The sequence below is a fragment of the Polypterus senegalus genome, chromosome 12 (assembly GCF_016835505.1).
Source record: "Polypterus senegalus isolate Bchr_013 chromosome 12, ASM1683550v1, whole genome shotgun sequence".
Taxonomy (NCBI): domain Eukaryota; kingdom Metazoa; phylum Chordata; class Cladistia; order Polypteriformes; family Polypteridae; genus Polypterus; species Polypterus senegalus.
In genome coordinates, this window is record NC_053165.1 from 78,868,937 (window position 1) to 78,881,990 (window position 13,054).

General features: G+C 44.5%; 1 protein-coding gene across 1 annotated transcript in view; it reads left to right on the forward strand.

Moving 5' to 3' along the window:
- Positions 1-13,054, forward strand: part of qtrt1 (queuine tRNA-ribosyltransferase 1) — a 64,305-nt gene continuing 51,251 nt past the window's right edge. Inside the window, exons 1-3 of the mRNA XM_039772499.1 lie at positions 1-307; positions 10,326-10,394; positions 11,454-11,592. Of these exons, the coding sequence (XP_039628433.1) occupies positions 77-307; positions 10,326-10,394; positions 11,454-11,592 (439 nt within the window). The 5' untranslated portion in view covers positions 1-76. The remainder of the gene's footprint in view (positions 308-10,325; positions 10,395-11,453; positions 11,593-13,054) is intronic.

Genomic DNA, 13,054 nt, shown 5'->3' on the forward strand with positions numbered 1-13,054 from the left:
CTACTTCCGTTTACCGCGTGCGTGTAGCGGCGCCGGCGGGTTGCTGTGTTGTCGCATTTGTGCTCCTTGCTGCAGGATGGGTTCTCACACGGGGAGGACTTCGGCGCTGGTTCTGCGCGTGGTGGCCGAGTGTCCCGTAAGCAAAGCGCGAGCCTGCGAGCTGTCGCTGCCCCACGGTCCTGTGCACACACCTGTGTTCATGCCCGTCGGTACGCAGGGCACGCTGAAGGGGATCACGGTGGACCAGTTAGAGGCTCTGGGCTGTGAGATTTGCTTGGGCAACACCTACCATCTGGGCATGAGGCCGGTATGTGTCGGGTTCAGCGGTTTTAGCCGCTTGTTCTGTCGGACTCGGGATTCTTGTGGTCTGGCGTTTCATTGGGGGGTTGTCGTTATTTAAATGGTGCAGATAGAAGACCCGCTTAGGTTAAGCAGTTGTTTGACGTCGTAGTGCGCCGAACTTGGGCTAAAGTTACTCGGTATGAGTTTATTGGGTTATGGGGTGCTTTGTGTTCGGTTAAATTTGAGGTGGAAGTGGACAGAATACTTTTATGTAGGGCGACCAGGTTTTATTTTGTTTTTTAAAAAGAGGACCAAGGTATCGGGCTGGTGGGCGCTCGACACAAGACAACAAAGTGAAGAATAGTTTCTGCTCTAATAAAAAAAAAAAAAATCACAGTTATGTTATTTCTTTTACACAATGGCAATCCCTGTTTTTTATCTTAGTTTTGTTTTTAATTTTTTTAATCAGCAACAAAATCTTACGAATTGGATTAGATACAATTTATTAATCGCATGGGGGAAATCTAGAGTCCTACAGGGGCAGATACATAAAGCAAAGATACAGACTAACAGGGCAAGTAATACAATAAATAAATAAGCAGTAAATGTATATTGTGCTGAATTTTGGATAAAGAACTTTAAACAGTATATGTAGTTAGTTTTGGACATCAGGAGAAAGCCCCCAGTATTGCATGATAGCAACGGGCAAAAAAGACCCCCAGCGGCTGTTCTTAGTACACTGTGGTTGTAATTTGGGAGAGAGAATAGCTGATTGCAAAAGTCATGCATTTTAATGCAACATTTGGAGAGCAGTTAAGTATTCTGATGCTCATGACCTTAAAAACAGCCTTGTGTGCAGTCAGACCGGCAGTTGGCCATTCCATGGACCCATCATCAGTGTCACCCTCACCCGCAGTTACAGCTTCCTCTGTTTTACCAGGTCACACAAGATGGCCTGCTGATGTGCCCTTTTTGTCAAAAAACTGTTTCGTGCTTTGCTGGGGTGACATGAGCGTAAGTTGCTTGCGCCTTTATTTGCTGTTGACTTGTATGTACTCTGCAGAGTATTTTTGGTTCATTGCGTCCAAAGTTCCCAACAAATGTATTTTATTTTTCAATTCATCTTTAAATTGCTTTCTTTGGAGCGTTTTTTGTAATTTGGTTTTGGTGTTCAGTCTTAATGTGGCTTACTTGGCCCTGTCCTCCTAGGAATGGAGGCGTTACTTCCATGCATGGTTTTCCACTGAACAAAACTCTTAGTTTTTTTTTTGTTTTTTTTTAGCACCATCTGCCACATCAAGTCGTGGTACCTGTAAGTGCAGAACATCTATTGGAATTGCATGAAATGATTACGTTTTTTTAAAATAATAATACCTGGTCAGTGTAATGAGCAATAAAAACTCCCGGGCAGTCTTAAGGATTTTATAAATTCCAGCCAGACCAGCATCTGAAAAGGGACATGTTGTTTTTAGTGGAGGGAGGGTGTCTAGTCACCCTAATTTTGTTGTAGTTTACGAGGTCAGCGTTGTTTCCCACCTTACATTCTCTACTGCCAAGGTAGACTTCATCTTGTAAATTAGCCCAAATCACCCATGGCACTTGGGTGGCAATCCAGGTGGTGTGGTGGGGGCAGCAATGTGCTATCAGCTGATGCCCCCAACCATGTGTGACCGAGAGAGTCCTGAAGATTTGAGATCCTGGATGGCTGACAGTTTTCTTGATCTCGATCGTAAAATGGAAGTGCTGTTACAGTAGATGGTCCCGCAGCCAAAGCTCCAGATGGAGTTGACCTCTTTTTTTGAGAAACAGATTTCATTCTGTGGTCAAAAGTTACTGTTTCTAGCTCAGTCTTTTTTTTTTTATCTCCTGGGGATGGTGAGAAAGTTACTCCTGCTTTTATCTTTTCTTGGCTCGATTACTGCAATTCTTTGTGTTCTGAGATCAGCAAGTCCTTCAATCTGCAGGTTGCAGTTGGTCCAGAATGCTGTTGCTGGTGTTTTGGTTGAGCCAAGAAAGCTTGCCTCTGTGTCCCCAGTGTTGGCCTCTTTGCACTGGTTGCCAGTTAGTTTTAGAATTGGTTTTCATTTTGCTGCAGGTTTTTAAGTCATTTCATGGGCACATCGCCATCTGTCGTATCTGAACTTGGTGTCTTACAGCAGCCATCCAGAGAGCTTAGATCTGACGGTGAGTTGTCTCTTGTGGTCCTCGCCTTCCTAAGGGTGGCCGGACGTTTACAGCCTCAGCACCACGTGTGTGTGGAATTCTTTACGTTACTCCATTAAGGAGGCACATTCAATTGAAATGTTTAAAACTAGGATGAGTACTCATTTATTTTTTTTCCTTTAGTTTTTTGTGATCTTCAGTGATACTGGTAATCGTACCCTCTTTGTCAGTGGTTTGTTTCACTCTGCTGAGGGTTGTTACATTCGATTTTTTTTATTTTTCAGTTTAATTGTTGGTTCTGTTGTATGCTTATTGTATGTTCTATGTCGGGGGTCCTGGAGGGCAACAGTGGCTGGCTGCAGGCATTCATTCTAACTCTCTTCGTAATTAGTGGCCTGTTTTTATTTCTAATTAACTTCTTTTGAACTAATTTTAATTGACTTGTTCTTGAAGACTCAAACCCCTTAATTGTTTCTTTTTCCTTAATTAGCAGCCAAACAATGAGATGCAAAATGAGAAATTCACCTTTCCTTATTTTCAGATATTGTAAGATGGACACCAGTTGTTTTTGGCTCATTTTGCATTTCATTATTGGTTGGCTGCTAATTAAGGAAAAAGAAACAATTAAGTGGTCTGAGTCTTCAAGAGCAAGTCAATTAAAATTAGTTCAAAAGAAGTTAATTAGCAGCAAAAACGGGTCACTCATTAAGTACAATACAATTTATTTTTGTTTAGCCCAAAATCACCCAAGAAGTGCCGCAATGGGCTTAAACAGGCCCTGTCTCTTGAGAGCCCCCCAGCCTTGACTCTCTAAGAAGACAAAAAAAAACTCCCTTATTAGGGACAAAATGGAAGAAACCTCGGGAAAGGCAACTCAAAGAGAGACCCCTTTCCAGGTAGGTTGGGCGTGCAGTGGGTGTCAAAAAGGAGAGTCAATACAATACACAGAATGAATCCTCAATACAGTATAAAAATTTTAGAAGTACGGAGTAGAATTTAACAGTAGATGACATCCCATAATATGATTTAGATTTGTTTAGAGTCCTGGAGACCTCGGCCATCAAGCTGCTTCCCCCATTTGGCCATTCCACAGCTCAAATAGCGCCGATCCGATGAAAAGACCCCTCTTTCCCACGATTCCTGCGATCGTCCATCAGAGATGACTTTTCCATGGGCAGACAAAACAAATTGGCAGGTGGACTGTGGGCACCAAGTGCCGCATTTGAGTACCGAGAAGAGAAACGGAATAGATGAGGGTTAGTAACAAATTCTAACAATCATGTTACTTCTGTTTTAGTGTTAATGACAGTCTGTACAGTTAATCAGCAGCTTTAGTGAGGGGTGAGAATGAAAACCTGCAGCCACTGTTGCCCTCCAGGACCGGAGTTGGGGGACCCCTGTTCTTTGTAAAGCACTTTGGATACAGAATTGCTGGTGTTGTTTTAATTGTGCTGTATAAATAAATTGACATTAACTGTGCCATAGTAGCTCATTGGGGTGACCGGGTAACATGCCAGTCCCTGCCTTTCTGCGTCAGTGCCAGTTGAGAGACGAGCTCCTGTAGATTAGCTGTAAATCAGGGGGTCCACAATCGCGGCACCACAGGATTTTTGTGCCGTCCAGTTTCCTAATTAGAAGACAATCCCCTCATGGATCCTGTGATCATCGGAGGTGACTGTGCAGAGGGTGCAGACCTATAAATATCTGGGAGTGCAGCTAGATGATAAATTGGACTGGACTGCCAATGCTGATGCTCTATGTAAGAAAGGTCAGAGCCGACTACACTTTCTTAGAAGGTTGGCATCCTTCAACGTCTGCAATAAGTTGTGGCGAGTGCCCTCTTCTACGCGGTGGTGTGCTGGGGAGGCAGCATAAAGATGAGACGCCTCACGCCTAGACAAACTTGTTAAGAAGGCAGGCTCTATTGTAGGAGTAAAGTTGAACAGTTTAACATCTGTGGCAGAGCGACGGGCACTAAGCAAACTCCTGTCAATCATGAAGAATCCACAGACTTCTGTCACCGTCCTGCTCCACTGACAGACTGAGGAGATCGTTCCTCCCCCACACTATGCGACTCTTCAATTCCATCTGGGGGAGTAAATGCTAACATTATTTAAAGTTATTGTCTGCTTTTACATGCATTTTTATTACTATTTAATATTGCTTTTTGTATCAGTATACTGCTGCTGGATTATGTGAATTTCCCCTTGGGATTAATAAAGTATCAATCTAATCTATCTATCTTGATTGTGAAGCTTTGTGTTCACCTCGCTGGCTTGTTAGTGTCTTCATTCTCGCATGACACACTTTAATTACATTGTCGAGTTTCCTTTTCCTTGTCCATATGTTTGGCGGACTGGAGCAGATTTTCACTTCACAGCCCTTCTCTTTTCTCTCTCATTGGTTTCTAAACATTTTAGTAACGCAGAGACTTCGAGTCACATACTCACTTTTGTAAAGGGGGCCGTGTTAGCGGGAGAGCTGATGGGTTTTGTGTTATTTTGCATCTCCTTATTAAGTAGTGGCTGGGTAAGAAAAATGGGGAAACAATTAAAAGTGAATGTGGCTGAAATAGACAGTTAAGGCTTGTGAGTTGTCACAAGTAAGTCAACTAAAATGAAGTCCAAAAAAACATTTTGCTTTTGCGGAAATAATTGGTTTCTAATTAAGAAACTGGTTGAAGTGAAAACCTGCAGTTGTCTCCAGGACTGTAATGGAGGCCCCCTGCTCAACGCTTTTAATCAGTTTGTCTTGTGTAAATGAAATCCGCGATGAGCCTTTTGGTTAAATAGCAAGTTTCAGTATTGGCAAGGACTGCCTTTTCATTAGGAAACTGGCTGGAATGAAAACCTGCAGCTCTGCAGGACTGTGAGTGGAGGACCCTCTTGTAAAAGGGGGCTCAGTTGACAGCGATAGCAAGTTGGAGTCTGCCAGCCAGACGGTGTGTACATGTCCAGAAATTCAACAGAAAAAACAAGCAGGTCTTGGGCATGCCTGTTATGCCCCGGTGTACCCTCTACATTCAGAAACATGCAATCTCTCTTTTGAACTTTTTATTATTAGTCAGCCGTCATTGCTTTTAGCTTTGCGTGTTCTTTTCCTTTTTTAATAGCCGCTGCCAGCTTACTTCGATTTCTAGGTTTTTATGTTTCTAATTTTCGACTTCTATAGTGGAAATCTTAGTTGCATGCACTGATGAACAGGCAACATGTCACCCCGCAGTTATAAAGGTGGGCGTGGGGACTGATCTTAGAGAGCCCCTCTGCTTTGGTGGGGTTCAGACTTAATGTTTGTGGTCTGGCGGGTTGGCCGGAATCCTAACCCATCCGGGACGCCCAGAGAGTGGAAGGACCGGGGGTGAGAGTATCTGTGGGAGCATTTCTTCCCCCGGGCTGATAGAGGGCTTTTTCCAGTGGGGCCATGGGAGCCCAACCCTGTTGGGCGCATGGACCATTTCAGGGCCAAATTTGGCCAGAAGACGCTTGTTAAGCACCTGGAGTCCCATAAAAAGGGGCCAGAGTCGGGAGGAAGGACTGGACAAAGCCTGAGGAAGAGTACCGGCGGCAAGGAAAGGAATGGACTGTGTCTTGCGGGCTTGGTGGTTGGTGCACAGACTGTAAATAAACACGGGTGTTGAGTTGAACCTGTGTCCTGCCTGTCTGTGTCTTAGGGCGTCAGTACACCCCCTAGTGGCTTATAGTACTTACAAAATAACAGCAAAACAAAAAAAAGGGTATTTGTAAAGACTTGGAGAAAGATGGCCGTGTCTCTCTGTCAAAATTGTGTCCTTTTATATCAAAATGCAGTAAATGAGGATAACGTGTTTGATTAATAGCCTAAAAAAAAAATTAAGAATCTGGTCAGCAAAAAGAGCAGCAGCCTCAGATGTGTTCTGGGAGCTGCTGCTTATTCAATCCTGTTAATGCCTGCCACCCGCGTCTACACCCGGCATGCAGAAGGCCAGCCCTCGATCCTGCGGCTAAGCTCTTGGCTTGGGAGCTTTCTGCCTGTCGAGCTGCTCAGACTTGGCTTCATTTCATGAATAGAAGAAGGAAGGAAATAATTACACGTCAGAAAAAAATAAATAAATAGGAAGGCAAAAAGTGGTACGGAATGATCTGGACAGGACTTCCATATAAAGTTCACTTTAGTGACACCACAGGAAATGACTGAGCTTCAGATTTTACAAAGCAGGTAATTGTACTGGGCAAAATACAGAATCGGGTAGATCAAATCTCTGTATGTAAAATCCAACATGCCTGTCTGTCTGCTTTTCACGAGAGAACTACTTTGTGGATTTAGATCGGCTTTTTTTTGTTTTTTCTTCTAGAATTTGCTCAAGCATTCCGGTTGATTTTCCGACTTCTCTCATCGTGCGAAGTGTCATAGATACTTCATTAATGCCAAAGGGAAATTCACAAACTCCAGCAGCAGCATACTGATAAAGAACAATATTAAATTAAAGAGTGATAACAATGCAGGTATAACAGACAATAACTTTGTATAATATTAACGTTTACCCCCCTGGGTGGAATTGAAGAGTCGCATAGTGTGGGGTCTCCTCAGTCTGTCAGTGGAGCAGGACGGTGACCGCAGTCTGTCACTGAAGCTGCTCCTCTGTCTGGAGATGATCCTGCTCAGTGGATTCTCCATGATTGACAGGAGTCTGTTCAGCGCCCGTCGCTCTGCCACGGATGTCAAACTGTCCATCTCCGTGCCTACAATAGAGCCTGCCTTCCTCACCAGTTTGTCCAGGCGTGAGGTGTTGTTCTTCTTTATGCTGCCTTCCCAGCACACCACCGTGTAGAAGAGGGCACTCGCCACAACCGTCTGGTAGAACATCTGCAGCATCTTACACAGAGCATCAGTATTGGCAGTCCAGTCCAATTTATCATCCAGCTGCACTCCCAGATATTTATAGGTCTGCACCCTCTGCACAGTCACCTCTGATGATCACGGGGTCCATGAGGGGCCTGGGCCTCCTAAAATCCACCACCAGCTCCTTGGTTTTGCTGGTGTTCAGGTGTAAGTGGTTTGAGTCGCACCATTTAAACAAAGTCCTTGATTAGGTTCCTGTACTCCTCTTCCTGCCCACTCCTGATGCAGCCCATGATAGCAGTGTCGCCAGTGAATTTTTGCAAATGGCAGAACTCCGAGTTGTATTGGAAGTCCGATGTATGTTGGCTGAACAGGACCGTTGAAAGTCCAGTCCGCTGCGGCGCTCATGTGTTGCTGACCACAATGTCAGACCTGCAGTTCCCGAGACGCACATACTGAGGTCTGTCTATAAGATAGTCCACGATCCATGCCACCAGGTGTGAATCTACTCCCATCTCTGCCAGCTTGTCCCTAAGGAGCAGAGGTTGGATGGTGTTGAAGGCGCTAGAGAAGTCCAGATACTTCACATACAGAACTTGCAGTACCAATTTATTTGCGCAAATCCGAGAGTGACGAGCAGCGGGCCAAGGGGAGGAAGCAGGACCCTCCTCACTCACACGCCAGCCTCTGGGCATGTCTTACATCCCAGCACAGTGCTAGTGAACAAGAGAACTACTTCACAAATTTAGAGCGGGTTTTTTTTTCTAGAATTTGCTTGAACCTTCCGGTTGATTTTGCGACTTCTCTCATCGTGCTAAGAATTATAGCTCACTTGCAGGAGTGATTTATTCGCACTAATCCGAGACGGAGGCTGCGGGCAGAGGGGACGGTGAGGCGGGATCTCTGGAATAGGGAGTCAGGTGTTGCCCCCCTCACTGTCCTGTTTCACTACTACGCGGGCGAAGCCACTGGGGATGGCTAGTGCAAATATAAAAAAAAAGATTTGGTAATACTAAGTAACAAAGAATAAAGTAAGGTCCAATGGCCAGGGAGAAAACAAAAAAAACAAAAAATCTACAGAGGGTTCCGAGGCCCCGAGACCACCCAGCTCCCCCTTGTGATTTCAGATACACAATTCTTTTTAAATATTCATGGAGGCACACAAGCAAATGAACAAACGTATAAGTGAACTGCGTGTTTGTCCTGCCAGAGCATATGGTGAGGAGAAACAAAGGAAGAACACAACTCAACATGGACAGAAGCGCAAACCCCTCTGCCACGTATCAATCGCTCTGTCGGTACAGCCTGCTTATGTCAATTGACCCAAGTTGTGCATTTTACTCTACGTTTATTTTAATATGTAGTAAATTTTATATTGTTAGCCGGCCCCTGTGTAGTACTGAAACAGGACAGTGAGGAGGGCCCTGCACGGCTCCCTACTCCTGACGTCGCGCTTCCTCCTCCCCTCGGCCCAGAGCCTCTGTCTCGGATTAGCGCGAATATATCACTCCTGCAAGCGAACTATCATGCTTAGCACGATCAAAATCAACCGGAAGGTTCAAGCAAATTCTAGAAACAAACACCCAAACAAACCCTCCTTGAACTTCATAGAATTAGAGTCTGAATTTTACTCAACAGTGATTTTTTTTTTTTTTTTGACTTCATCGGCAAATGTCTGTTTACATGGAAATAAAATCAAGGAGAGAGTGGGCAGGTTCTAGTGGGTGGCAGTCTCGGCCAGGGCATATGTCTAGTGAGTACATCTTTACTGGGCGCGGCCTCTGGTGGTTTTGTGTGGACGTCTGGCAGCTCTTGGCGTGCTGTGGAGTTCACTCAGTATTTTCATTTCATCTGTGAATAGGATATGACATGAATTGGCTAAAATAAGGTACCAAATCAAGTTAAATAGCTTTATATTTATTCATTTGATTGATTAATTTATCCCAATCTCAAGTTCTAAAGCTCTATTAGCTTATCCCAGCAGGATCGGGTGCCATGTAGGGCTATAAAATATAATCGGGGCACCTCATGAACAAGTCAGCAGGTGAACGCATCTCCTGTAGGTCTGTGGACAAATAGGGTTGGAGTGAAAAACGGCAACATGAGCTGACCAAAGCGGACAGTCGGGTGGTGATGTTGAAGTGGGCAGTTGAATTGTGAGGCCCCCGCCCCCGGGCAGCATGAAAGCTGGCACTAGGAAAACCTTGTGCTGTGTGCGGTAGAGAGCTTGCATTCAGAGTTTTGAAAAGAGAAGACAATTTGCAGGGGATTGAAAATCAGTGCAGTGCAGTCCATTGAGGCATGAAGACGTCATATTTGGTTTGAGTGATGACTCTGCTAGGACCTTCTGAACACCCCAAAGTGTTTTAATGCCATGTGCAGAAAAAACAAAGTGGCGATCGGCTAATACTGTAAATGCTCAATAAATTATGCTGATTTAGATGGCTGGCTGTGGTAATGTTTAGCAGTTTTTTTAATTAGTTTTCAACTGTAGCCAATCTGAGATTAAGAATCCAGTAAGATGACAAGTCTAAGGGTGTCTGAAAACGATGGATGAAAATCTTGGACACGGACAGAAAAGGTTGCCATGTTTTATGCAACGGCCACACATTAACAGATCAGCAGTAGCTGCAGAGCTCAGTGTCCGCTCAAGATGCATTGAGGAAATGGCGGCGCCGACTTCACTCCTTTATTACACCCTGTGTTTAGGGAAGTCCTCTTCCACTCGTATATTATTTAAATATCCATTATACAAGTGGGATAACTTCTGTTAATTTGTGCAGAGGCCCAATTGTGAACATGAAAAATGTTTTTAATCTATTTTGTTTTCTCTGTCTATTGTGATTATGGTGATAGTTACTGTTTGTTGTGCCCGCTGTATTGGTGTAAAAGTCTGCTTTAGGAGGGTTAAAGGCCTAGCAGAAAAGGTTAAAGAAGAGTACTGTATTTATATGAAAAGAATGTCATTTTCTTAAAACTGACTTGACGTTACCCTTCTCCATCTAAATCTGCATGCCAGTTTTGTGGCCTGACAGTTCACATTCTCTTCTGTGTCTGTGCAGGGCCCAGAACTCATTAAGAAAGCCAACGGACTGCATGGATTTATGAACTGGAAGCGCAATCTCCTCACAGTACGTATTTAAAGAAGGTTTGATTTATATTTTTTATTTCAAAAGCAGTGAATTCTGTGAAGAAGAAAAGACTGCAAGCTGTCCTGAATAAAGCGGGTGCGTCAGTGGCCGTAATGCAGGAACTGAAACATTTACCTGGCACCCCACTGCTGATGCTGCTTTTGACGGTTTGCACTCTTTTCTCATACCAGGGGCATACTGGGAACGTGACGTGACAAGGTCAAAAATCCAGTGTTAACTTTTAAACCGATTTTACACATTGTGGATGTCCCCAACATTTGCCCACTTTCTGAATGATTTCCAAGTGTTGGGATGCATCTGTGAACACAACTTGGAAACAAACCACTCAAGCTGGCATGGCCATTGGCATTGCAAAGTGCAACAAGCCTATTGGTTTTGATCAGAATTGGTCAAGCGTGTTTTTCACTATTGAAACACATTATACCAGGCAGTTGTGTATATGGGTGTGTTGGCAAATGGGCAATCCTGTAAAAGTGAAATTGGATTGAAGAGATTCTCCTTTCAACCCCTGGCTATGTGGGGTCAGCTCGTCTACTTTGCAGGAGTTGATTGATAATAAATGTCGATAGCACATTGGTATTGGAGCGACTATGGCAGAGAGAAAGGAGTACGAAGTAAACTTGTATGTACAGTACAGTCGATCTGAAATATGAAAGGCTGATGCTGCTTTTAGGGGCACTTTGAATGTAAGTAACATCAGAATGACTCGGACTCCATAAGGTAGGAGCCACGTACTCCGTGCAGTCACAACAAACGCACACTCTGGAGTCTCAATGCTTCTTTCATTCGAAGTTGAACATGGTGGTGTCTTTATACATTTCTTACATCGTTAATAAACTGAGTGCTTGAGACAGGTGAGTGGGTGATAGTAGGCATCTAAGTGGCATGAATATGTAATAAATTGTAGCATTGTGATTTTTTAATTGCCTGGGGTAAACGCAAAAGCCGAATTTAAGGAAACGGGTGTGTTTGGTGTTGTGAACGCTTTGTGTTCTTTCTTAAACTCGATTTTGACTGTCCTCCTTGTTTCTCTCCCAGGACAGCGGTGGATTTCAGATGGTGTCGCTGATCGAGCTGTCCGAGGTCACTGAGGAGGGTGTGAAGTTCCGTTCGCCGTACGATGGCAAAGAAATCCTGCTTACCCCAGAAGAGTCCATCAACATCCAAAATGCTCTTGGTAGCCTACATTTATTACACGCTCCAGAAAGCCTGCAGTACGTTGGGGATGATGAGAAAATAAGTCGAGTTAGCAATTGAAGTCACAAGTCAGGTTTTCTCGTGTGACATATTTTATAGCCAGTGGCCTCTGTGTGTGTATACATACACATATACACAGTGCATCAGGAAAGTATTCACAGCTCATCACTTTCTTCACATTTTGTTATGTTACAGCCTTATTCCAAAATGGATTAAATCCATTTTTTTCCTCAGAATTCTACACACAACACCCCATCATGACAATGTGAAAAAAGTTTACTTGAGATTTTTGCAAATTTATTAAGAATAAAAAAAACTGAGAAATCCCATGTACTGTCCATAAGTATTCACAGCCTTTGCTCAATATTTTGTCGATGCACCTTTGGCAGCAATTACAGCCACAAGTCTTTTTGAATATGATGCCACAAGCTTGGCACACCTATCCTTGGCCAGTCTCGCCCATTCCTCTTGGCAGCACCTCTCAAGCTCCATCAGGTTAAATGGGAAGTGTCGTTGCACGGCCATTTTAAGATCTCTCCAGAGATGTTCAATCGGGTTCAAGTCTGGCTCTGCTCTGGCTGGGCCACTCAAGGACATTCACAGAGTTGTCCTGAAGCCACTCCTTTGATATCTTGGCTGTGTGCTTAGGGTCGTTGTCCTGCTGAAAGATGAACCGCCGCCCCAGTCTGAGGTCAAGAGCGCTCTGGAGCAGGTTTTCATCCAGGATGTCTCTGTACATTGCTGCAGTCATCTTTCCCTTTATCCTGACTAGTCTCCCAGTTCCTGATGCTGCCACCACCATGCTTCACTGCAGGGATGGTATTGGCCTGGTGATGAGCGGTGCCTGGTTTCCTCCAAACGTGACGCCTGGCATTCACACCAAAGAGTTCAATCTTTGTCTCATCAGACCAGACAATTTTGTTTCTCATGGTCTGAGAGTCCTTCAGGTGCCTTTTATAAACTCCAGGCGGGCTGCCATGTGCCTTTTACTAAGGAGTGGCTTCAGTCTGGCCTCTCTACCATACAGGCCTGATTGGTGGATTGCTGCAGAGAGGGTTGTCCTTCTGGAAGGTTCTCTTCTCTCCACAGAGGACATCTGGAGCTCTGACAGAGTGACCATTGGTTTCTTGGTCACCTCCCTGACTAAGGCCCTTCTCTGCCGATCGCTCAGTTTAGATGGCCGGACAGCTCTAGGAAGAGTCCTGGTGGTTTAGAACTTCTTCCGCTTACGGAAGATGGAGGCCACTGTGCTCATTGGGACCTTCAAAGCAGCAGACATTTTTCTGTAACCTGCCCCGGATTTGTGCCTCAAGACAATCCTGTCTTGGAGGTCTGCAGACAATTCCTTTGACTTCATGCTTGGTTTGTGCTCTGACATGAACTGTCAACTGTGGGACCTTCTATAGACAGGTGTGTGCCTTTCCAAATCAGGTCACATCAAC